Raw genomic sequence first — 27,130 nt, 5'->3', positions numbered from 1 at the left:
AGAACAGTGATTTTCTTCTTAGATCATTTTTATTAAAAATGAGAATTTTCTTCGTTTTTCCAAGATTCGAACTCGTGACCTTCAATGAAGATTAAATATTCTATTTATCTATTTGAAAAATGAAAATAATATTTTGAAGGAGCCGCATAGGACAATAGGATGATGTGGCACAAATGAAATAGAATTATTAATATGTGACGCAATATAATCTAAAGTTTCAGATTTAATATATTATATAGATACTACTTGCAAATGTAATCTAAATATTATTATATTAAAATAATAATAAATTTTATAATATTATATAATATAATATATATTAAAAATTAACTAAATAAATTAAAAAGAATGGTTTTATTCCTATTGATGCTCCTTATAAATTATAAATTATAGAGGAGACTTTAATTCTATTGACACCTCATACAAATTATAGAACGGGCTTTAATCTTATTGTCGCCTCTTTATAAATTATAGAGGGAGGTTTAGTTCTATTGACACCTCATACAAATTATAGAACGGGCTTTAATCTTATTGTCGCCTCTTTACTAGTGAAATTTTTTATTTGATAAGTTAGTTGAATAAAATTTATGAGAAATAAATGGTTAGTTTGAAATATAATAGGAGAAAAGATGGTTATTTTAATATAAAAAAATCACTTTAGATACCACAGTTTCGTTTAACCATAATGTTATCTTTTTCTTTTCTTTTTGTTTTTACTTTCTTCATCTAATATGTTATTAATTTATTTAAAATTTGATGTTTATAACAACTCACAGTAATATTTTAATATTTTATTTGTTTTATAGCTACAATTTATATTTTCACTATGCATTTGATTGAAAGTGATAAAAATTGAGATTATTTATGTTGATATTGTCTTTGGAAAATGAAACTCGTCCATACATAAAAATGGGGATGAGGATGGGAGAGAACTTTTATGGTAGGGAGAAGGAAAGTATTCTCCTCCGTGTCTCCTTGACATTCCTATCAACCTACTAAAATTAAAATATAATTTGTTTGACTTTTAATTTCCCTATTACATAAATGTTTCACTCTCTTCCATTTATAAAGTACTAAAAGATACATTGGTGTTTAATTACAAGATCAACTATCAGCTTTTAAAATCCAATATACACATCTAGAAAATTTATGTATTTCATTGTTAAGCTTTATGATTCTTTTGAACCATAAGTATTATCATGCTTTTGTCATGTTTATTAGACAATAATTTCATTATCTTCGTACATTTGCATGGTTGAAAAAATTCAATTTAATGAGTAACAAATTTTAACATATTGGAGCAACAAATTTTTTTATACACAATATATTGAAAATGAGTTCACACAAAAATAATTTAATGAGAAGAGATAGTTACATAATATTACGATTAATGATAAATATAATGAGTTGTCATTATTTGCTCTTGCTTACGTTTTACGTTGAATATCAAACATGATAAACATGATGCTGATACATTAGGAACTTCTCTTTTTTTCAATCCAAAATACACACTTAAAAACTACAATACTTATGTTTTTTTATCTTCAAATTTTATAATATTGCTACATAAAAGTCTATTGTTGATACAATTATTTTTATAAATGAGAATACGTTAAAAAAATTATAAACTGAAAAAACTATTATTGATAAAATTATTTTTATAAACGGAAATAATTTATAAATATTTTTATAAACGAGAAAAGTCTATTGTTTATACAATTATTTTTTATAAACGAGAAAAAGTCTATTGTTGATACAATTATTTTTCTAAACGGGAATAAGTTACAAATACTTTTATAAATAGGAAAATTTCTATTGTTGATACAATTATTTTTATAAACGAGAATAAGTTACAAATATTTTTATTAACGGGAAAAGTCTATTGTTGATACAATTATATTTATAAACGGAAATAAGTTACAAATATTTTTATAAACGAAAAAAATCTATTGTTGATACAATTAATTTTACAAACGAGAATAAGTTACAAATGTTTTTATAAACGTGAAAAAATATATTGTGGATACAATTAATTTTATAAATGGGAATAAGTTACAAATATTTTTATAAACCGGAAAAAGTCTATTGTTGCAACGATGAACTTCAAGGTTTTACTGTTTAGTTGAGAGATATTTTTAGAGATGTTGACATGTTGCATTTTGAAGTTTATAATAACTATGTACTATTAAAGGTTTTATTCATATTACTTTTGTTTTTTAATGTACTATTTAAAATGAATCACAGCTGGTGGATTATATTAGTTTATGTTTGTAACTCTATAAATGTTAACGATTCAAAAATATGAATTCAAAGTTGACAAAGTATATTATGAATCCATATGAGAACCCGTGCAATATCACGGGTTTGTTATTAATAAACTATAAGATCATGCGACTATAGTTTGTTGTTTGTCTCACTATTATATAAAATGTTTTTTATATCGGGTAAAAGTGACACTTCACATCAAATTCTTATCCAATGTAAGATAGGGTAATGTAGTATCTATTTTTTTCCGCATCAGACAAAATACCGATGTGAGAAATGTATTTCACATCGGATAAAATTGTCCATCGAAGTGACAAATGATATTGAACCTTGGTTTCATCAAACCTATCGATGTGAAATGTTCTATTTTTCACATCATTTTTGTTAATCAGTTGATGTGATATCTACCTTTTAAAAAACAAAAAATTACTAACACTTTACATACTAATTATATTAAAATAACCAAAAAATAAAAATTTAATATTATAAAAAAAAATACTAAATTTTATCACAATATGCAAATCCAGAATGCAATCCACTTTTGGTAAATCAATAATCTACCTTCTCTTTTCCTCTATCTTCAATTACAATAACACACCCAATGAAGCCACACATAAGAGTGACAAATAAGCAATCAAGAACCACAAAACATTAACAATGCAAATAAAAACAATAACAGATATTGTATGTTAGCGTCGACCTAATGTCGGCGTCGAAGCGGACTCTCCAAAGTCGGAAGCTAGTAGTAGTGTGCAGCCGACACTAATCTTAGTGTCAGTTTTTGTAAACGGTATGGCGACACTAACATGTAACACATGCTTGTGTGTGATAAGATTACCCCTCAACAAATAAGTTTCACACGTCATCCTTAGCATCGGTCTATTGCAACGCTAACAAATTACACGTCATCATGTAGCGTCGACCTTGTTTAACGCTATGCTTTGTCACATGTTTACTTATGATTGGATAGCCCATAGAAAAATGATTTACGTGTTACACTTTTGTGTCGGTCAGAAATGATGATATGGTATGACACGTCAACATTAGCGTTTTCTTTTTCCGATGCTAACTTTATTGTGCGTTTATATTAGAGACGGTTTTGGCGACGCTAGTTTTTTAAAAAAATATTCTTTATAACTTACCAGGATCTATTTATGTTGAAACCTACTTTTAATTTTTCTTTTTAGGATACATCAAAATCTGTTTATTAACATCATGCTCCTCACTTGTGACGTCATATCTAATCGATAAATATTTAAAAAGATAATTAAAAATTAGTTATAAAACAATTTGAGATCCATGGCAGTTTTGAGTCAGAATACTAATAAGCTACAAAGTATGTTTGAGCAATGCTGAGAATCAACAACACTAATGCAGCAAACATAGAGATAATCAATCAAGGTGTATCAAAATAATTATACTTAAAACTAGTCCATTGAACATGTCAAGGTGTATCAAAATAAGTATACTTATAAGCTAATTTAGACACGAGGCAATCATAAATTATCTAAACATATTATCAATAAACATCTAAACATATTATAAGCCAGTCTAAACATAACATATGTTTCTCCATTTTGATTTTGATTTTGCGTAACAACAACTTTACTGATTATTATCATCATCCTCATCATCATCTTTCTCATCCTCCTGCAACATTTTAAAAATAATGTAAAAGTTAACAATGGATGATTCTCGTGAACTATCTGATGGTAAACAAAAAATATAGCTTAAATAATAATATAAAAATAAATCCAAGGTGGAAATAAATGCCCATTAAGCATTGAGAATGAGAGTAATATAGACATTAACATTAGGTAATACCATATTCTCTAAAGTCCATATATAATACTAGAAAGATAAAACAAGCTAGCTGTTGTAGCATATTGCAAGACATTTTAATAAATTTTACCTACAAAATTAGGCAAAATCTGAACATCACAGCACATAGACAAAATTAGTGCGAAAAAAATGTATCTCCTCCCATATTTTTCCTTTTTTATTGTTTTAATTATTCATAACAATACTTTAAATATTATTATAAACTAAAACTAAATTCATAAAATCAAATTTATAAAATTCCTAACTTCAAACAAATTTTTAAAACTTATTTTAAAAATAAGTAATATAAATTTAAACTTATTTTAAACTAAAAAATTAAAACTTATAAATAAGATAAACTTATATTAATATCTTAATTAAGAATATAAAAATAACAATATAAATTTAAACTATAAAATAAATAAAAATCAAATAAAACTATAAACTAAAACTTTTTCATGAAATCAATTTTATAAAATAAAATCTAAATTATAAATTAATAAAATAAACCATAATTAATTAATAAAATAAAACTAAGTAAAAATAATAATATAAAATATTATAAAATAAAATAAAATAAAATAAAACCAAATGATAAAAAGAAAAAGAAAATAAACCGAATAATACTTATTTTAAACAGATATATGAAATATAAAATAAAATAAAACTTATTATGAAACAAATATATAAAATATATAAAACTTATTTTAAACAAATATATAAAATATTAAAGAGCTAAAAATCAAATGTAACAAAAAACGAAATGAAAGACAAATCAATTTCTAGAAATCACTTTTCATCTCTTTAGTAAATTCACAGTCTGTCTCTCAACACGGTAATCGCTTAGTAATGTTCTTGATTTTGAGTATTCTTCTTGATTTTGAGTTTTATTCTCACTGTTTCTCAATGTTTTTCAAAAGTCACTTCCAGAAATCACCTCCCAAAATCGCTTCTAGAAATTGCTTTTCGTCATTTCTCATCGAAGAGTTCAAGAAATCGCATCTGCTTCTCACCGCTTCAAAGGTTCGATTGACATTCTCTTCATCAAAGAAATAAATCTTCAAGCTCGAAGCTAATGTTCGTGCGAAAATAATTCATTTGCCCAAATTTTGTTGCCTCCTTTTTTTAGTTTTAAATAATTATTTATTTTTCAATGATAGCGACAGTTTAGACCGACGTTAATATTAGTGCCAAAAAAATTTATTTCACACCCAAATTTCGTTTGCCACCTTTTTAAGTGTTCTAACAAATTATTTATTTTAATTGTGACGTCATCCATGGCCGACGCTAATGTTTGTGAAAAAAAAATGTATTTCTCCCCATATTTTGCCTTTTTTATTGTTTTAATTATTTATAACAATAAATCTAAATAAAACTATAAATTATTAAAAACTAAATAAAACTATAAACTAAAACTAAATTCATAAAGTCAAATTTATAAAATTCCTAACATCAAACGAATTTTTTAAATCTTATTTTAAAAATAAATAATATAAACTTAAATTATAAACTTGAAGTTATTTTAACTTAAAAAATTTAAACTTATAAATAAGATAAACTTATTTTATTATTTTAATTAAAAAATATAACTATAAGAATATATATAAACTAAAATTATAAATTTTAAAAAAAATCAATTAAAATTATAAACTAAAACTATGTTAATTAATTCAATTTTATAATGTGAAATATAAATTCTAAATTATTAAAATGATCCATAACTAAATTAATAAAATAAAACTAAGTAAAAATAATAATATAAAAAATTATAAAATAAAATAAAACCAAATGATAAAAAGAAAAATAAAATAAACCAGATAATACTTATTTTAAACAGATATATAATATTTAAAATAAACTAAAACTTATTATGAAAGAAATATATAAAACTTATTATAAAACAAATATATAAAATATATAAAACTTATTTTAAACAAATATATAAAATATTAAAGAGGAAAAAATCAAATGTAACAAAAAACCAAATAAAAAACAAATCAATTTCTAGAAATCCCTTTTCATCACATCAGTAAACTCACTGTGTGTCTCAAAACACGGTAATCGCTAATGTAATGTTCTTGATTTTGAGTTTTGTTCTTGCGTTTGAGTTTTGTTCTCCCAATTTCTCATCGTTTCCCAAAACCACTTCCCAAAATCGTTTCTAAAAATTGGTTTTTGTCATTTCTCATCGAAGAGTTTAAGAAAGCACATCTGCTTTTCATCACTTTAAGGGTTTGATTGACACTCTCTTCATCAAAGAAATCAATTTTCATGTTAGAAGCTAATGTTTGTGCGAAAATAATTCATTTTCCCCCAAAACTTTATTGCCTCCTTTTTTTTTAGTTTTAAATAATTATTTATTTTTAATGATAACGACGGTTTAGACCGACGTTAATATTGGTGCCAAAAAAATTCATTTCCCCCACAAATTTCATTTGCCATCATTTTTAATTGTTCTAACAAATTATTTATTTTAACCGTAACATCAGCCATGACCGACGTTAATGTTTGTGGGAAAAAATGTATTTCTCCCCATATTTTTCCTTTTTTATTGTTTTAATTATTTATAACAATAACTTCAAATAAAACTCTAAATTATTAAAAATTAAATAAAACTATAAACTAAAACTAAACTCATAAAATCAAATTTATAAAATTCCTAACTTCAAACAAAATATTTAAATCTTATTTTTAAAAATCAATAATATAAATTTAATTATAAATTTAAACTTATTTTAACTTTAAAAATTTAAACTTATAAATAAGTTAAACTTATTTTATTATTTTAATTAAAAAACATAACTATAAGAATATATCTAAACTAAAACTATACATTTAAAGAAATCAATTAAAACTATAAACTAAATCTATATTCATTAATTTAATTTTATAAAATAAAAACTAAATTATAAATTATTAAAATGATCCATAACTAAATTAATAAAGTAAAACTAAATAAAAATAATACTATAAAATGTTATAAAATAAAATAAAACCAAATGATAAAAATAAAAATAAAATAAACCAAATAATACTTATTTTAAACAGATACATAAAATATAAAATAAAATAAAACTTAATTTGAGACATATAAAACTTATTTTAAACAAATATATAACATATTAAAGAGTAAAAAACCAAATGTAACAGAAAATCAAATGAAATACAAATCAATTTCTAGAAATCGCTTTTCATCTCTTTAGTAAACTCATAGCCTGTCTCTCAACACTGTAATTGCTTGGGTAATGTTCTTGATTTTGAATTTTGTTCTTGGTTTTGGATTTTGTTCTCATTGTTTCTCAGTGTTTCCCAAAATCACTTCTAGAAATCACTTTCCAAAATCGCTTCTAAAAATTCTTTTCATCGTTTTTCATCGAAGAGTTTAAAAAATCACATATGCTGCTCATTACTTCAAGGGTTCGGTTGACATTCTCTTCATCAAAGAAATCAATCTTCAGGTTCAAAGCTAATGTTCGTGCAAAAATATTCATTTCCCCAACAAATTTTGTTGTCTTCTTTTTTTTGTTTTAAATAATTGTTTATATTTTAATGATAGTGACGGTTTAGACCGGCGTTAATATTGGTGCAAAAAAAATTCATTTCTCCCACAAATTTCGTTTGCCAACTTTTTTAATTGTTCTAACTAATTATTTAATTTAATTGTAACATCAGTCATGGACGACGCTAATGTTTGTGGAAAAAAATGCATTTCTCCCCATATTTTTCCTTTTTTATTATTTTAATAATTTATAACAATAACTTCAAATAAAACTATAAATATTAAATAAATAAATAAAATTATAAACTAAAACTAATTTCACAAAATCAAATTTATAAAATTCCTAACTTCAAACAAATTTTTTAAATCTTATTTTAAAAATAAATAATATAAACTTAAATTATAAACTTAAAGTTATTTTAACTTAAAAAATTTAAACTTATAAATAAGATAAACTTATTTTATTATTTTAATTAAAAAATATAACTATAAGAATATATATAAACTAAAACTATAAATTTAAAAAAATCAATTAAAGTTATAAATTAAAACTATATTAATTAATTCAATTTTATAAAATAAAATATAAATTCTAAATTATTAAAATGATCCATAAATAAATTAATAAAATAAAACTAAGTAAAAATAATAATATTAAAAATTATTAAAAAAATAAAACCAAATGAAAAAAAGTAAAATAAAATAAACCAGATAATACTTATTTTAAATAGATATATAAAATAGAAAATAAAATAAAACTTATTATGAAAGAAATGTATAAAATATATGAAATTTATTTTAAACAAATGTATAAAATATTAAAGAGTAAAAAAATCAAATGTAACAAAAAACCAAATGAAAGATAAATCAATTTCTAGAAATCGCTTTTCATCTCTTAACTAAACTCACAATCTACCTCTCGACACGGTAATTGTTAGGCTAACGCTCTTGTTTTTTAGTTTTGTTCTCATAGTTTCTCATTGTTTTCCAAAATCACTTCCCAAAATCGCTTCTAAAAATTGTTTTTCGTCGTTTCTCATCGAAGAGTTTAAGAAATCACATATACGTCTCATCACTTCAAGGGTTCGATTGACATTCTCTTCATCAAAGAAATCAATTTTTAGGTTCGAATCTAATGTTCATGCGAAAATAATTCATTTCCCCCCAAAACTTTATTGTCTCCTTTTTTTTAGTTTTAAATAATTATTTATTTTTTAATGATAGCGACAGTTTAGACCGACGTTAATATTGGTGCCAAAAAAAAATCATTTTCCCCACAAATTTCATTTGCCACCTTTTTAATTGTTCTAACTAATTATTTATTTTAATTGTAACGTCAGCCATGACCGACGCTAATGTTTGTGGGAAAATGTATTTCTTCCCATAATCGTTTCAGTACATAACAATTATCTCTCTCAAAATAAAATCCTAACAAATCTTTCACTTGTCTCTTCAAAACGAAACTCTAACAAATCTGTTAGTTGTCTCTCTCATGTGGAAACCCCAAAACGAAACCATAACATCAAATCTTAGCCAATGGGTATTTACATGTTCATTTTTACTATAGTTTTTTTTTTCAAAATTTATTTCAATAACTTGTTTCATAATGTTTGAATTTCTGCTTGTTTTGACTTGTAGGTAGGGATGTTTTTTTTTAATAAAGAGGACAAAGCTAAAGTTAGCGTTGCAAACTTGTGTCAAAGATCCAGAATGACATCCATTTAAAATAAACATAATTTTACGGCTCTAACTTTAACTTCTTCCTTATTTCATTATGGATACACCATTATAGGACATGTATGGTACGTTTCTAAAGCATTCTATGACTTGATATGTTTGATGTATCATGATTGTTGCTTATGGTTTGTTGTTGATGAATGTTTTCGATGAATGTTGTTGTTAATGTTTGTTTACAAGATGAGTTTATTATATATTATGTGGTTTGAGTGTTTATCCAATCCCTTATCGAATATATAACTTTTCAAACTGCATTAGAAAATTATAATATGATAGATAAAGTTGTATTATAAAACAAGTACACGTTCATATCTTGACAATAATTTTTCATACCGTTATCTGCATGTTGTTCTTTGACAATTAGAACTTGGTTTAGTGACTGTAGTTCTTCAACCACCCTTCTCTCCACCTCTAATTTTGTTTGCAAAATATTATTTACTTTGCAAACAAATCTAAAGGTGGAGAGAAGGGTGGTTGAAGAACTACAATCACTAAACCAAGTTCTAATTGTTAAAGAGCAAAATACGAATAAGGAGTTGAAGAACTCTTGTCAAGCATTGAACGCGAACTTGTTCTTATAATATAACTTAATTTATCATATTATAATGTTTTAGTGCAGATTGAAAGGTTATATGTTTAATGACTATTAGCGAAATAAGCATTTCATATCACAACGGTTGTTTAGTACAACCATTGTTAAATATTATGCATTAAACAATATAACAACGGTTGTTTAAACTAATCGTTGTGGTAGGTAGCGCATTATTTAGATACAATTACGGTCGCACAACTGTGGTGGAAAACATCATACATACAATCACACCTTACCTCACAACAGTTGATTCAGCATGATGGTATCCCTTTTTCCAACCATTTGTGATGAGTGTTTTTCGTAGTAGTGTAAGAACACATATATGAAGACATCTTTGAAGAAAAATTGAAGGAGAGACTTAGAAGATGTGTGAAAAACAATGGGGAGGGGATGCAATATTTATAGAAACCATAAACAAAGCAGTAGTCCCGCCTGTAGCACATGCTCCTATAGGATGCACGTATGCGCCACTTGCAGTGACATCATGTATATGCGGTCACCATTGGGAATGACGCCTATGTACAATATTTAAAAGCATCCTCCATTATGAATGTTTATTTTTCTTGCCAACAATTTTATTTGTTTATATCATAATTAGATTGATAAATTATTTAAAATATTAATTATTTTGGAATTTAATTCGAAAATGTTGGTTTTTTTAAATAAAAAAATCTCTAAATGCAGGAGATAGTATTTCATGTGTAATATCTCAATGACCTTCCTTTGTTGTGCCTAGAAAACTTCATTTCAATTTAAAAACATAATTGATCCATATAAATATATATTTTAATTTATTTTTGTAATTATTTTTTTAAAATTTTGTTCTTTGTAAATAATTTTATATTGTTTACTATTTTTATTATTTTGTTTTAACTTCTATAAAATTGATTTTTTTAAAATTAATTTTATGATATATATATATATATATATATATATATATATATATATATATATATATATATATATATATATATATATAATTTAATTGTAATCTATATCATTAATGTTAGAAAAATTAAAATATTATAAAAGATAATTTTAATATAAACTAATTTTAAAAAAAGTAAAACGAAATATGAAAAGTAAAAAAAAACTAAAAAAAACTAAAATCTAACAAAAGAATTACATAACTAACACTTAAAAAAATATAAATATCAATTTGAAAAGAAAACTGATCTTTTTGCCACCTATTTTTATATGACTTTAAGATATTTTGCAAAAGTACCATCAAAAAGTACCATCTAATTAAATGTAAGTTTTATGAAATTAAGTCGAGGCACATTGCATGTATGTTTAAATTTACTATAGAACATATATCATTTAATTATTTTGGAGTTTCTTTATTTAAAGTCAAACTTATATCTCATCATACCATATAATTATAGATAGAGTATTGATCCAGCAAACTGTTTGGAAAAGACACCTTCTTTCTATGATGGATAGATTCAACTACCATCTCTTTGTTGAGACATTAATGGTGAACAGTGAGAAAATAATTGTAAAATTATTGCATAAGATAAGGAAAGAATTAAATGCTCTGAGCTGATCAATTTCTATGTTTGTACATTATGTACCATCCAAAAATTCATTAATAAATTGATTTGGATCTTTACTTTGCATGTTGTTGATCAATATTCATTTTCACTATGTAAGTTTTGACTTAATGTATTAATTTTTTTGGATTTAATTTTGACTCTTTTTAAATTTAATTTAAATTTTTTACATTCGAGACGAATGTGATGACGAAGATGATGAAGGTAAAGAAAGAAGAAGATGAAGATGATGAAGGAGAATAGGGAAGAAGATGAAGTTATATCAAAATTATTATGTGTTAATAGTTTATTGTTACATTTAGTAGACTATCAATTTCTAATCTTGTGATATTTATTAAAAAGATCTAATGATTAAAATTTTAAAAATAATTAATAAAGGTTATGGTAGGCCCTCAATAATATTGTCTCACAAAATAGTTTTTGAGGGACTAAAATATAATGTTTATTAAACAAGGGATCAAAGTGAAAACTTAAATTATGTTAAAGGATCAAAAGATGAATTAAGTTATATTTTTTATATTTTTTATATTTTTGTTTTTTTGTTTTAATTCCTATAAAATTGGGTTTTTTAAATTAATTTTGTGGTATATATTTAATTTTAGTCTATATCATAATATTAGAGAAATTAAATATTATATAAGACAAATTTAATCTAAACTAATTTTAAAAAGAGTAAAATAAAATATGAAAAGACAAAAAAAAACTAAAATATAAAAAAGAATTACATAACTTATATTTTACAAAAAAGTTACATACACGTCGGTTGATAAGACAATCATTCTTTACCACACTTTTTTATATGACCTTAAGATATTTTGCAAAACTATCAGAAAAAATATCTTCATTAACTATTTCCTTCAAGAATATGGTTAGAATTCTAGTCAACACATCAACTTAACTAAATGTAAGCTTAATGGTGGAAGCACTTCTGAAACTAGGTTGAGGCACATTGTAGATATGCTTGGATTCATTATGGAATAGAACCATTTAACTATCTTGGAATTCCTATATTCAAAGGCAAACCTATATCTCATCATATCCATATAACTATAGATAGTGTGTTGATCAAGCAAGCTACTTGGTCCAGTCAATCATATAAGACATACTTTAGTATAGTTTTAGGATTTATGAATGATCAATCAATCTTCTTAACAAACTAGACTCTTGCATCCAATTTATTTTTCATGGATTAGAAAGTTGATTACTACATCATAGAAGACTATTTGCTCATCTTCGTCTAAAGGAGGTCTTGGTCTGAGAGATATTAAGATAAAAAATAAAGTTGGTTGTTTATCTATTTGTTAGAAGTTGTTGACTATCAATGATCATTAGTATTATATGATGATTAATTGATACTTCAGGCATAAAAAACCAATCATGCATCATATTTGTTCTTCAATATGACCTGACTTTAAGCATCATTTTTCTTTCTGGAGTAACATAGTAGCTGACAGGTTAATAATGGAAAGAATATTGATTTATGGATTGATAATTGGTTGGGATACAAAGTTAAAGATTTATACCTTGTATTATCAAGGAATATTCAATATATGCAAACTAGTAAGATTAATTCAATTATCCAAGACATCAGTTGAAACATTCCTCATGACTTATCCATTTTGACTTCTCAAATTGTTGAAGACACTTGAAGATTAACTTGTCATATGATAATACTAATGCTGAAAAATTAATTTGGACATGATCTACAAATGGGGATCTATTTTTTAAAGATACCTACAATTGTATTAGGAGGGATCACATTAATATTTTTTAAACAAAATTCATTTGGCATCCTTAAAAAGCACCTCATAAGTTAATTAGTGACTTGGAAACAAATGCATAATGTTATTACAACAAAAGACAACATAATTCGAAGGAAAATGCTTATGGTTTCGAGGTGTTCTCTCTAAAATCATGATGTAGAAACTGTAAACCATTTATTTTTAAGATGCAGATACACATTACTTTTCTGACATTGCATTAAGTGATTGTCACTAGTACAAAAAGAATAATATAATTTGTAAACTTACACCCGTTTTACATAAAACGGGTGTAAAAAGCAAATGCGGTGGCAGTTTTGTAAATAAAGTCTTATTTTGAATTTTAGTACGTAACAATAGACACCCTATTTTTAAATAATGGGTGTAAATTCAAATATTATTTATTATCAACTCTATATTACACCTGATATTCAAAAAAAGGGTGTAAATTTAAAAATAAAAATAAAATATTGGTGCCTTAAACAATAACTTTTATTATTCTTATTTGTTTAATCTTAAATTTTCTTAAAAAAATAATAAATTTTAATATTAATATATAACAATAGACACCCTATATTTAAAAATAGGGTGTATAATTATAACAATATAAATGACTAAATTTATATTAAACCCGTTATATTAAAATAGAGTGTAAATTTTGGAATATTAATATAACAATAGACACCCTATATTTAAAAATAGGGTGTATAATTATAACAATATAAATGACTAAATTTATATTAAACCCGTTATATTAAAATAGGGTGTAAATTTAGGAATCCCTAAGTACAACTTTTGGATTTCCGTGAAGCTATTATCACGCAGCACATGTTTTTAATAACGTGACGCCATTTTCGCTCTCTCTCTCTCTCTATGCATGTGCTCTCTCTCTTTCTCTCTCTTCAACTTTCTCACTCTTCTTCTTACTAGCTGCTGCTTACAAAATACAGTTGCAGAAAATCAAGTAAAACGAGATCTTCGTATTTTCAACCCTATTTCTTCTCTTCTGATTCAAATCAAATCTACGAAATGAAAACTAACAAAACTTCAAATCCTGTTATTACTTTCGATCACAAGAGGTATAATCACTTCATTCTCTACTAGATCCGTTCAATTCTAGTTCTAATTCTACATCGGTTTTTTAGGGTTGATGATTTAGTTTATTTCTGCTATTGAATCTATGTGATATTCAACTTTCCATTTTTGGTTTAGTGTTTGGATAATCAAATTATTGAGAATGAGTCAATGCTGAGTGAATGAGTCCGTGTGTGTTTTAGTGTTTTTAGTTTTTGTTTTGATGGATTTAATTGATTTAGTTATGGATTTTCCTGTGTTAATCTAGTCTGCATTTGGTAATTGTTTGTTGAGGTTTAACTTTGATTTTTGGAAATTGATTTGTATTTTGGTGTGAACAGGGATGCCTATGGGTTTACGGTGAGACCTCAGCACCTGCAAAGATACCGTGAATATGCGAATATATACAAGGTCTTGTAGTGCTTTTGGTTTATTTTTCTTTTGTTTTAGAGGAAAGAATAGGAGAATAATGGGAAGGAAATTTCACGCAATGTTGGTTTTTTTCAATCTGGCGGTTGTTTTGATCTTAAAACTTACTCAATTTTGGTTTCAGGAGGAAGAGGAGGAAAGGTCAGAGAAGTGGAAGTCATTTTTAGATAGGCAGGCAGAGACGGAGTCTTCTGAATTGGCCTCAGCTGTGGGAGAAGATGAGAAAGTTTCTGGGGACGAGGTTGTCGGGGAAGAAGTTGATGCGAGTTTAGAGAAGGGTGTTGATGGACATCAAACAAGCGGGCACGTCCCTGGCAGTGAAGATAGTACAATTGAAAATGGAAGTCAAAAGGAGGAGTTACCAGCATCTGAAGTGACTAAGATTCATAGAGTCCAGTTATGGTCAACCATAAGGTCATCTCTTCATATTATTGAGGATATGATGAGTGCCCGTGTAAAGAAGAAAACTGCATCAGTAAAAGATGAAAGAAACAAGAATGGTGTTTCAAAAGACGAGAAGATCGCTAAAACTGAGAAATCACTATCTCATTCTGATGATGCTAAATCACCAAAAGGAGCATTTGAGGAAGACTCTGAGGACGAGTTCTATGATGTTGAAAGGTTCGATCCTAGTCCAGATTCTCCTCGTGTTGATGGCTTGAGTACCTCTGCAAATGGGATTGCTGCTGATGCTGCACCACTGCAGGTTCCGTGTCCTTGGATAGAAGAGTTGGAAGTTCTTGTTCGTGGGGGAGTGCCAATGGCACTTAGGGGAGAGGTAACCTATATATACACGAGACATCCCATCCATTTTCTTGTGAAGTGTTTTTATTTTTGGTGAGCTACCCTTGTTTGTTCTTGTGCTTCAGCTCTGGCAAGCTTTTGTGGGTGTCAAAGCAAGACGAGTAGACAAGTATTATCAGAATCTACTAGCCTCCAATGGTGATTCTGAAATTAAAAGTAATCATCAAAACTTGCAATTAGATGACAATGATGGTAAAATAAATGCAGAACTCATACATGTACCAGAAAAATGGAAAGGACAGATTGAGAAGGTCCTTACCTTTGACACTTCACCTCCTTACTTATGATGCTGTGATATTATCTTTACGATGCTATAGAATAAACTTTTGTCTAATGTGCCAAATTGTTGCTTGTTTGTGCAGGATCTGCCACGGACATTTCCCGGTCATCCTGCTTTGGATGAGGATGGTAGAAATGCTTTGAGACGATTACTTACTGCATATGCTCGACACAATCCCTCTGTTGGTTACTGCCAGGTCATTCATTCTGAATATAATTTCATATTTTCAAAAAGAAGTTTTCCTAGTATTTTTCAATATGGTTCTGATGTATTTTGCTTGAAAGGTCTTTCTGTCAAACAATTTAATAAGGTGTCTAGATTAAAAAATGTACATATAAGTGAGCCGATCACTCATAAAATTTGTTCACTCATTACTTTGTTTTAGTATTTTTTTCTTTAAAAAATTGGGGGCCAAAATTTTGTTATCTTCACATTATAGGCCAAGGAATCCAAAAACCATTGATAAAAAGAGTTTTAAAAGCCTTCTAGACTTGAATTTTCTATTTGTGAAGTAAACATTAACCATTTATCATTTCACGGGCACAAAATAAATTTTCGATCTTTGTTGAGGTAGTTTAGACTTTGAACTTACCATGTTTCCCAAGTTGATATTATAATTAGTTGAAGATGATCTGTACCACTGTGGCATTATACATAAATTGTTTATAGTTTATAAAATCTATATCAACCTTCTCATATGAGAGACCGCTGAGCTTGAAATGTGTACAAAGCATGATAGGAATGATTCATATATTTAAGATACAGTCCTACTCCTGCATCTTCTTAAAATGTTCTCTTATTGCTACATTGTCTTAAGATGCTGTCTTACTCCTGCATGTCTGACTGAAGGTGCAAAGGGCCATGGTTAAGGCCTCACGACACCTTTCATATCTTTGATTCATGAATATTAATGATCTGTACCACAACATGGATAATGAAATAGTTTAAGCCAGAATTTATTGTATACCTTATCACATGGACTGTAATATATGTTCGCGACTTCTATAATCCGCTGACTTAACATGTTGGGATAATTCAAATTGCAGGCAATGAATTTTTTTGCTGGCTTATTGCTGCTTTTGATGCCTGAAGAAAATGCCTTTTGGTAGGTCTTGATAAAGCTTCCTTAGATTTCTAGAGTATATACTCAGTATTTGCACTTCAATTTAGCTTCATAATATTAAATGTTCCTGTATTTGTTGAGCTTTGCTGTCATGAAGGAATGTGATAGAAACCTGGTATTTATAGGGAGTAAATTAAAGAAAAGAAAATAGAAATGATAGAACAATTCTCTGCAGAATTTGTCTTAAACAGAAGTTTATATTATTAATATAGAATTAACACACTAGTACATTAGGGATAATTTAGAGAGACAATGATCGAATAAATATATAGCAATTCCTATCCAGGAAATTCGAAGGCTTGGTCTCTCCCTCCCAAAATCATTCAAAAACTATCCCATAATCTATTTTTTTTCCTTTCTCTATTTATTCTTTAACAGAAACACACATAACCCATAACTGCCCATAATAAGAAGCTATCAGAATGGCACCAAACTTACGCATCATCTTTTCAATATTGCAAATTTGAACTAATTTTGCGTTTTATCTCTAACTATAATTTTTTGTCAGGACCTTAATGGGCATTTTAGATGATTATTTTGATGGCTATTTTTCAGAGGATATGATAGAGTCTCAGGTATTTTATTCTTATAAAGATATTTGAGTAAATTCAGTAATGCTCAAATAACTACTGTTTGAATTTTTGACATATTCAAATACATATTCATTTTATCAGGTGGATCAACTTGTTTTTGAAGAGTTGGTGCGGGAGAGGTTTCCCAAATTGGGTGTGTATAACGTTCTAAGTCATTTTCATGTCTTTGAACTCACCAAGTGAAGTTTGTTTCTAGAGTACCATCCTTAATTGTTAATTTCTTGCGTGTGCTTCCTTTGCAGCCAATCATCTGGATTATCTAGGAGTGCAGGTTGCATGGGTTACTGGACCATGGTATCTTGATTATTTATATTATTATAAATGAGATAAAGAAAAAGAAAATTCCGATTTTATAATTGCAAGTGATATATTTGTAAGTTATCATTATAAACATGTAATATATTTATTACTGAATTGCACTTATGGTGATAAAATTATAGTTGTACATGCTCTGAACCAACTAAAATTGTATGTGTTTCTATGTCGAGTGAAGAAAGTTAGTGTTGGTACAAATTTTGTGAAAAAGGAAAAAAGTTTGTGATGTTGTTGTTTTTGGTGGCTTTAATGTAACTAGGAGTTTATATGCAGGGGCATCAACAAGATAACGGATGGGCATGTGGATATTATGTCATGAAAAATATGTTTGACATTATTGATGCTTGTATTGTTGAAAGATTCAATGAGGTATTTTATATTACATATATTTAATGAAAAACATGTAAATTATTGTTTTAACATGTAGTTGTTTAATTTATTATATGTTTGAACTTGCAGATATTCACAGACACCTCATCATATGAAAAAGAGTCAATTGATCACATCCGACAACTTTGGGCTCAATTCTTTTTGCAAAAGGTTGAAGAGCAAGAGAACCAGGAAAAGAAAGATTTAATGACAAAACAGAAGCGATTAAAAAAAACTTATATATAGATATATTTTTGTTCCATGAATGATTTATTGGTACAAGTTACATGAACAAAGTGGTTGAATTTTTTTCTTACATGAATACAATTTTTGTTGATGTATGACTTGGTGCAAGATTCTAAAGATTAGAGAAATGTTTGTTTTGGTTATTTTTGTTTTTTATTGAATATCCAGGAATATATAAAAATATTTGGTTTAATGAAATTTCAAATAAAATATTTTTAAAAAAATTGAGATATTTTACACCCTTCATACACAAAATAGGGTGTAAATGTGTTAAAATTAAATGTAATTATAAGATATTTTACATTTGATATATCAAAAATAGGGTGTAAATATTTGTCATTTTACACCCGTTTGAATTATAATAGGGTGTAAATTCGTTTAACTTCAATGTATGTAGGTGACAATTTACACCCGTTTTATATTAAATAGGGTGTAAATGTCCTAAAATTCAATGTATATATCTACCAATTACACCTTTTTTTATCTAAAACAGGGTGTAATAGGTGACAATTTACACCCGTTTTATATTAAATAGGGTGTAAATGTCTTAAAATTTAATGTATATATCTACCAATTACACCCTTTTTTTAAATCTAAAATAGGGTGTAATATATTCTCTTTTTACACCCGTTTTAAAACGGGTGTAAATTCTTCATACATATCTCACCCTTTGAATTTACACCCTATCATAACGGGTGTAATATGTATAAAAAACGGGTGTAAAATCTTCTTTCTGCACTAGTGTGTTTCACATGAAAACTTATTAAACTAGTTACGAAAGCTTATACAAACTTGTTTGTAGAAGTTTGAATTCTCAAATTCAGAATCTAATCATATCTCTCGTCATAATAACTCTTTGGAAAACTTAACACATAAGAAATGATAGATTTTAAAATGGTAACATTGACTTTGATAGAGATATTTTTCATGTTAAACAATTAGTATATTTGTCATCTACCTCTTTCAATGGGCATATGTACTATTCATTTCATAAGTTAAAAATTAATAATTGCTTTGAAATCAAATGTCAATCTTCTTCCGCACCTAGAATCATACAAGTTAGTTGATATTTTTCTAGTCCTAATTGGATTAAGCGTAATATAAATGGAGCTTTAAAAGGAAATTATGGGATCTCAACTTGTGGTGGCGGCATATTTAGGGATAATTTAGGAACACTCTTTTGAGATTTCTCAGCTAAGATTTGAGTTTGCACCCCTTTTCAAATTCAATTTAACGAAATCATATTTTCTATCGAATATGCTAATAGGAAGAACTAGAAAAATCTTTGACTTGAAACTGACTAAATGTTGAGTATTTGTACATTTTATAATTTGAATATTGTTCATTGACGTTCTTTTATTTAAAAGAAAAAATATTTTACACATTATACACTCCTTTAGATTTAAGATATATCATATTTTCAATGAGGGTAATGCATGTGTAGATAGATTAGCAACTGCATATTTTTTGTTGATGATGACGTTTTTATGCTTTTGAAATTTTTTTAATAGATAGATTGTACATGTTTAACTATCATTTTTGTTATTTTTTATAGATTAAATTTTAAGTTTTTCTTTTTTTACTCAATAAATTATCTTTATAAAAATTAAATAAAATAAAATAAAAAATAGTATATTTATTGCAGTTAATTATCTATATAAACTTAAATTTTATTTAAGTTTGTCACTATAAATAACAATTTTTCCAGCTCCCTTGTGACTCACTACACATTGTTGCAATTAACATTTTTTTCTTAATGACAATGGAACACATCCTTCACGTGAAGAGTAGTGTGGGAGAAACAAGCTATACAAACAACTCCTCACTACAGGTAATACTTTCACGTAGTTTTCTTTTTCTCATCATACATATTCAATGTTAATGTTGAGTCATCTGAAAGGTAATTATGAAAGTGAAGAGTATTATGGAAGAGAATTTGAAAAATAAATGAACATATGAGATAAGGAAATAATTAAATACTGTGAGCCCATCATTTTACATGTTGTGTAGGTGGGACATATAAATAAATGGGGTTCAAAATCTTTTTTATATAGAAAAAGAATCTGCAATCAACTTGCAGTGTGATGTTATATTTCTTGAAAGAAACAACAGGCTTGTATTTAGATTTATAAACTCTCCCGTTATTATTATAAATAAATAAAAATTAGATTTATCAAAAAAAATGTATATGATCATTATTTATGTCTGATATATTAATTATTCAATAAACATAAATACCTTTTTGTAGTCTTGTGTATGCATTGAAGGGCTACCGCCATAACTGGGTTCATGACCCATGCCAGAGTAGTTGTGGAGTGTTTGAGTTATTGCAGAGCGACCAGGACAATTGAAGGGAGATGTTGGTGTGAATGATGTGTCGAGGAAAGGTTGAATTGATTGTTGTGGCGTTTGGTAGCCATATGGTTGTTGCATGTTTTGGTTTTATGATGTTTGGACTTCTTGGCTATAGTAGGAGGAGGGACGGTTGGTGTTAAATGATCGCTGAGTGTTTTGGCTAAGGAGACTATGGTATGGTGATGTGTTGGGTGCATAGCGATGTTGGGTGTCTTGATGATGATCTACTTGTTGGTGGTGGTACGAGGTATGCTCTTGTAGTGTGGTTGGGTGTTTGACATGTTAGGGTCGTAGGTTTGTGTGTTTGTGGATCAGAAATTTTGATGGATGGGGGGTTGTGAGTAACCGGTCTGACAATGTTGTTTGGGATTAGATGTTGAACCTTCTTGTGTGGAAGTTGTCAAACGTGGGTCGTATAGGTACATATCCTCGACGATGAACTCAAATCCAACCGATATGTACCAAGCCATATAATTACGAGTTGGTTTTTCTTTGGTTGGCATCACATCGTCAGTTACAACATGGTCTTGTCGGTGCTTCCATTTTCAACACTCAGATCTAACGAAGCTTTGCCATGGGTTAAATTTCCATTGGTCGTTAACTTTTTGTATATTCCATTCTCCGAGGTTTGTCGGGGGATCTGGGAGGTGTTGAAGCATACCGAACTGTAGTTTAACACGATCACTATTGCGCATCTCCACAGTGGTGAATCTTATGACCGGTGTGCATGCAGTCCAGACGGTTGCATCTTGTTCGTTGATTTCATGGTCATGATCCAAATTTAGATATGTACGCCAAATGAACTGAAATGTGAACATATATTAGATTATCAATTTGTTACAAGAAATTAACAAATTATTACGAATTAATTAGATTAATGGCAATACATCTGTCGGTCGAAGGTGATCCAAGAGATTGCGATACTGAGTAATACGGTGTCTAGGACATCTGTTGTAACTCATACCATGTGCCGACCATCTGCACCATAAAAGTAAATATATTATTTCGAGGTAATAATCGGTAAAGTAAGTAAATATAATTGTTTGTTAAGAACTTACTTTTGCGCGTACGGGAATGTGAACGGGTTATGGTTGACGGGCGCTAGGGACGGTAGTCTGGACCAACTCCATGCTTGGAGCAAAATAGCACATCTAAAAAATATAGATGTGTTTTTGTGTGCATTTTTACACAAAGAGCTATAAAGATAAGCCAAACAAGCGGACCCTCAACTATAACTTCTTATTCTATCTACATGTCTTTGTAAAGGTAAATACATATCATGCATACTAGAACCACTACCTTTGGGAAATACAAATAAACCAATTAAAAGCATAATATAACACCTAGTTTTTATTATTCGAGCGTCTTCGATAGAATTTTCATATAATTGTAAGTTGTTGTAATATGCCTTAAGGCGTGAAAGGAGTATACCTTGACTCTCGAGTTATCATCTAATAAGTCAGCATCCAAGATGTCCATGCAAATTGAATTCGCATAGTTGGTTTTACCATTTACCTCCTTACCTTCGATATGTAGTCCCAATAACTTGTAGACATCTTCTAACGTCACGGTACATTCACCGGTTGGAAACCAGAATGTGTGTGTCTCGGGGCGTCATCTTTCACGTAATGCAAGAATAAATTTAGTATCAACCGAAAAAGACATTATTTTGCTTACATGTCCAAAATCCGCGAGTTCGACATAAGGTTGAATCATCGCGTCCATGTGAACAAATTCGTGGACACGAGTTCGAAACCTATAAACATCCTAAAAAATAAACAACAAAATAAGTTACTTTATAAATAATTGTGTTATAAAAATAATACAAGAAGTAAATGCTTACATAAGTTGCTATGTTTGCAATTGTGCGTCTATGCGATTCACCCATAGTGAGAAGAGACATCTTGTCGTAGTGGTGCAGATGAAACAGTGGTTATTGCAGATGAAAGAGTGATTGTTGCAGATGTAGAACTGATTGTTGGTGATGAAGAAGTGATTATTGCATGGCTATTTATAATGAGAGACATGTAAAAGTTTGCATGCATGGAGAAATGGGCATGCAAGCTAGCGCCAATTGGTTTGGCGTGCACATGCAAAATCCCATAGCTATCGCCATATGGATTTCCGCCTCATAGGTTGTGGCAGCTTGCATGCATGGTCTTGACATAGGTTGCATGGCTATTTGCATGCAATGCAGAATCTCAAGGTCTACACATACAAGGCGTCATATGGATTGGCCTCATGTATAAATAATGCATGCAGGCGCCAAATGGAATGATGCTAAGTCTTGCATGCATGCCATGTCACCTTCTATTTAAGTGTTTTCCTATGTCATCCTTAAACCAACACAAATTCATCTGCCCCAAAATTTTTACTATTCATCTGCACCCAAATATTACAATGCCATTTACACTAAAATATATTATCAATGCTCACTGCAGCGGTGGGACATATGAGTGTGATGTATATGAGTTTTGTTTTTGAAACATCGATACTATATGACTTACGATCAAGAGAAATTCAAATTTCTTGCATTTGAAAAACCGAATAGAATCCTGCATAGGATCTGGTCTTGTGTCTCAAATCACGTATCAAAATCCAATTTATTTCGAGAATAGTCAATGTAAATTTTACCTGCTAAAGGTACAGGACGATGAAGATGTTGAATATGTGTTTGTTAGTCACGAACATTCTGGTTGCAACTCTATTGGGTTATATATTACTCTTCAACAAAGTATACCATCTCAATAATCTCAGAAAACTAATCAAGCTGAATCTAATGAATTCGATTCAGAAAACTCAGATGAAGTCGACCTAGAAGCAGAAGCAGAAGTCAACGTTGTTGATGAAGAAGAAGAAGAAACTGAGACACAGGTCGATCATATGTTGAACAACAACATTGAAGATGACGATCATCCAGTGCCATTACCTCCAAGTCATGTATATAATCTGTCTCAACATATGAGAAACATGGATCTGCATGACGATGAAACATCCAACAGTGTTTTTTATAACCCGTATCCACGATTAGAGGGTGAGTTAAAAGTGGAAGATATGTTTTGCACTAAAGAAGAATGTGTGCGAGCTATCAAAAAATTTCACATGAATAACTCTGTTGATTTCATTGTGAAACACACTGATTCGAGAAGGTATGTCATCGAATGTCGTAACATCCTTCAAGTTTCGATTGGCTGCGTCTCACAAGAAGAGAAGAGATTCTTGGGAGATAGCTTCTATAGACCCACCTCACAGTTGCATTCACTACGCCAAAAACTGGAATAGACAGCGCCCCTTAGAGGGCGCTTTATTACAAAAGCGCACTCTAAAGTGAAGAGAAAAAATAAGGAGCATACTATTGGAATAGACAGCGCACTATAGAGGGCGCTTTTGTAACAAAGCGCACTCTAAAGTGAAGCGAAAAAATAATGAGGAAATGGAGGGACACCAATAGAGGACGCTTTATTGAAAGCGCCCTCTAAGGGTAACCTTAGAGGGCGCTTTTAAAAAAGCGCTCTCTATGTCCATGTACATTTCCAGTTTATAAGGCGCTTTTGGAAATCCTTAGAGAGCGCTTTTAGAAGCGCCCTCTTAGGCCCCATTTAGAGGGCGCTTTTGTAACAAAGCGCCCTCTAAAGTGAAGCGAAAAAATAATGAGGAAATGGAGGGACACCAATAGAGGACGCTTTATTGAAAGCGCCCTCTAAGGGTAACCTTAGAGGGCGCTTTTAAAAAAGCGCTCTCTATGTCCATGTACATTTCCAGTTTATAAGGCGCTTTTGGAAAGCCTTAGAGAGCGCTTTTAGAAGCGCCCTCTTAGGCCCCCTTTAGAGGGCGCTTTTGTAACAAAGCGCCCTCTAAAGTGAAGCCAAAAAAAAAATAATGAGGAAATGGAGGGACAACAATAGAGGGCGCTTTAGTGAAAGCGCCCTCTAAAGTGAAGCCAAAAAAAAATAATGAGGAAATGGAGGGACAACAATAGAGGGCGCTTTAGTGAAAGCGCCCTCTAAGGTTACCCTTAGAGGGCGCTTTTAAAAAAGCGCTCTCTAAGTCCATGTACATTTCCAGTTTAGAAGGCGCTTTTGGAAAGCCTTAGAGAGCGCTTCCAGAAGCGCCCTCTTAGGCCCCCTTTAGAGGGCGCTTTTTTTACAAAAGTGCCCTCTAAGGTCCCCTTTAGTAAACATTAAAATTATAACATATACTGCATGTCTCTTTATTTTCCCTCTCTATAAGCTATTTCGTTTACGTAACTGGGTTTTCTCTCTACTGCGATTACTCTCTACTGCGATTACTCTCGTCCTCCGTTCGTTCTCCCTCCCTCACCGTCATCGTCGCCGTCGCCTTTTTCTGCTGCTGCGTTCACGTTCACTGAGTTCACGTTCACCGTCACTGTTCACTTTCTTCTCCATCGTTACCGTCACCTTGAAGGTATTTCTCTTCTCCATCGTTACCGTTCACTTTCTTCATGTGTTTGATTAGGGCATTTTCTAAACTTAGTTTTACATTTTGTGCATTATGTTGATTAATGTTGTTTAGGGCAAACTGAGTTTTTTATTTCTGATTGAAAACTGATATCATTTGAAGTGTGTTTGAGCTTGTGCTTGGAAGTTTGATGATTATGGATGCAAGTTTGTTCATGTTCCAAACACCATAAGTTTGCATTGGTCTTTTGCATGCAGTAGGTGTGTGTGAGTTTGTATTCAATAATGATAAAAAAAAAAGAGTTTAGATTGTTGTAACATGAGAGAAATGGAAGGTATATGAATGTGTTCACGTATTGAATCATTGTCTTACTTGGGTCTTATTGAATCATTTCTATATTACAGATAAAATGGCTAACCAAGACGATACCCATGACGCGAATGAATCACGTAACAATGTTGAAAAAGAAATCAAACGAGGATTGACTGTTATGAAGTCAATCATTCGTGCAAGAGACAAGGGTGTAAAATTTGAAGTACATTGGAGTGCTGAAGACCAACTAATTGAGCCTAACGGTTCAATGTTGGCAAGTTACATTGGTTTCCTTGTTCGACAACATATTCCGATTACATGTGATAATTGGAGAAGTCCGGACTTGAAGGTTGGCAAAGAAAAAATATGGTCCGAGATACAGGTACTTACCATATATTGTTATATGTTTTTTTTGTTGACTATTTGTTGACCATATATTGTTATAATATTACTTTATAATAACACACTCCATGTGTATGTTTTTTAGAGATCCTTTCACATCGATGAAAGCCGGCAAAAATATTGTATTCAATTGGCCGGAAAAAGACTCCGAGGATTTCGATCCTTTTTGTCCAACAAATTTCTCAAGGATGAGGAAGGAAAATTTGTTGAAGCAGAACGGCCAATGAAGTATGCCGCGATTATTTCAGCCGATGAATGGGATAACTTTGTCGCCAAACGAAGAAACGAAAAATTCCATGTAATGTCTATTAATTATGGTATTATACAATTGTTAAGTTACTTGGTTCTAATATGCCTTAAACTTTTTTATCCAGGAAGTAAGCGACATAAATCGAAAAAGGGCATCAAAACCCGCGTATCCGTACAAAAAAAGGCGTACGGGATATGCACGGTTACAACAAAGAATTGTGAGTATATTCAAATGCTATGAGCTTATACGTTGTCACAATATGTTATAATTGATGATCTTATAATCTAATTCAATGTGTAGCTAGCCGAGGAGAAAAGTGACGCAACATCTCTTCCGGAGCACGTATTATGGAAGGCTGCTCGGGTTGGGAAGGATGGGGTTGTCGTTGAAGCGGTCCAAACTATTTATGACGAATGTGTAAGTATATGTAACATTATTTCTTTAATTATATCGAAAATTTTGTTAGACATATAATTCATTTTTAATCTCCTCTAATAATATTTCAGGAGACTTTATCCCAAACCTTACCTTCAACCGAGGTCCAGGATTGCAGGAGCGTACTTAGTCGAGTACTAAATGTTCCTGAGTATTCCGGTCGTGTGAGGGGTAAGGGTTTTGGTGTGACTCCGTCGTCATTTTATAAAAAACCAAAAATAAAAAATCCTACCAACAAAGAGGTGATGGAGACCTTGGCGGAGTTAAGGGCACAAGTACTCCAACTGCAAAACGAGAATGCAAGGTATAGAGAGGAAAGGTGCGCCTCTGAGGCAAAAGATACTAGTGACCGAGCTAGTATCAATTGTCAACCGAAATTTCCCGAGGTAATTATATATGTTATTATGAAATTAAAATAGCACTTTTTTACTTGACACATATACACGTTAACAATAACATTTATTATTGGTTTAGGGCATTTCACCTTGTCAGCTGTA

At 29.6% G+C, this 27,130-nt stretch overlaps 1 protein-coding gene and 1 long non-coding RNA gene across 2 annotated transcripts; one reads left to right on the top strand and one right to left on the bottom strand.

Moving 5' to 3' along the window:
- Nucleotides 1-3,693: 3,693 nt before the first annotated feature.
- On the bottom strand, nt 3,694-10,273 carry LOC127129136 (uncharacterized). The gene is made up of 2 exons (XR_007806188.1): nt 10,151-10,273; nt 3,694-3,915 (listed from the first exon to the last, which is right to left on the bottom strand). It is a non-coding gene; the product is annotated as an uncharacterized LOC127129136 (long non-coding RNA).
- A 3,815-nt stretch (nt 10,274-14,088) lies between these two features.
- Nucleotides 14,089-17,855, top strand: LOC127130714 (GTPase-activating protein GYP3). The gene is made up of 9 exons (XM_051059681.1): nt 14,089-14,306; nt 14,643-14,712; nt 14,855-15,508; nt 15,600-15,785; nt 15,897-16,010; nt 16,861-16,919; nt 17,446-17,512; nt 17,612-17,663; nt 17,773-17,855. Exons 1-9 carry the CDS (start codon nt 14,257-14,259, stop codon nt 17,853-17,855), a joined length of 1,335 nt encoding a protein of 444 aa, XP_050915638.1. The 5' UTR covers nt 14,089-14,256.
- Nucleotides 17,856-27,130: the final 9,275 nt, after the last annotated feature.

This window comes from Lathyrus oleraceus, chromosome 3 (genome assembly GCF_024323335.1).
Source record: "Lathyrus oleraceus cultivar Zhongwan6 chromosome 3, CAAS_Psat_ZW6_1.0, whole genome shotgun sequence".
NCBI lineage: Eukaryota > Viridiplantae > Streptophyta > Magnoliopsida > Fabales > Fabaceae > Lathyrus > Lathyrus oleraceus.
The sequence above is the reverse complement of the archived record's forward strand: the minus strand, read 5'-3'. Positions and strand labels throughout refer to the sequence as shown.

What these genes read in the sequence shown, in the direction of transcription:
- LOC127130714 (XM_051059681.1), top strand. Translation starts at nt 14,257, where the DNA reads ATGAAAACTAACAAAACTTCAAATCCTGTTATTACTTTCGATCACAAG. An exon ending in CAATGGCACTTAGGGGAGAG is followed by an intron (nt 15,509 to 15,599) that starts GTAACCTATATA and finishes CTTGTGCTTCAG; the next exon opens with CTCTGGCAAGCTTTTGTGGG. An exon ending in CCTCTGTTGGTTACTGCCAG is followed by an intron (nt 16,011 to 16,860) that starts GTCATTCATTCT and finishes TTCAAATTGCAG; the next exon opens with GCAATGAATTTTTTTGCTGG.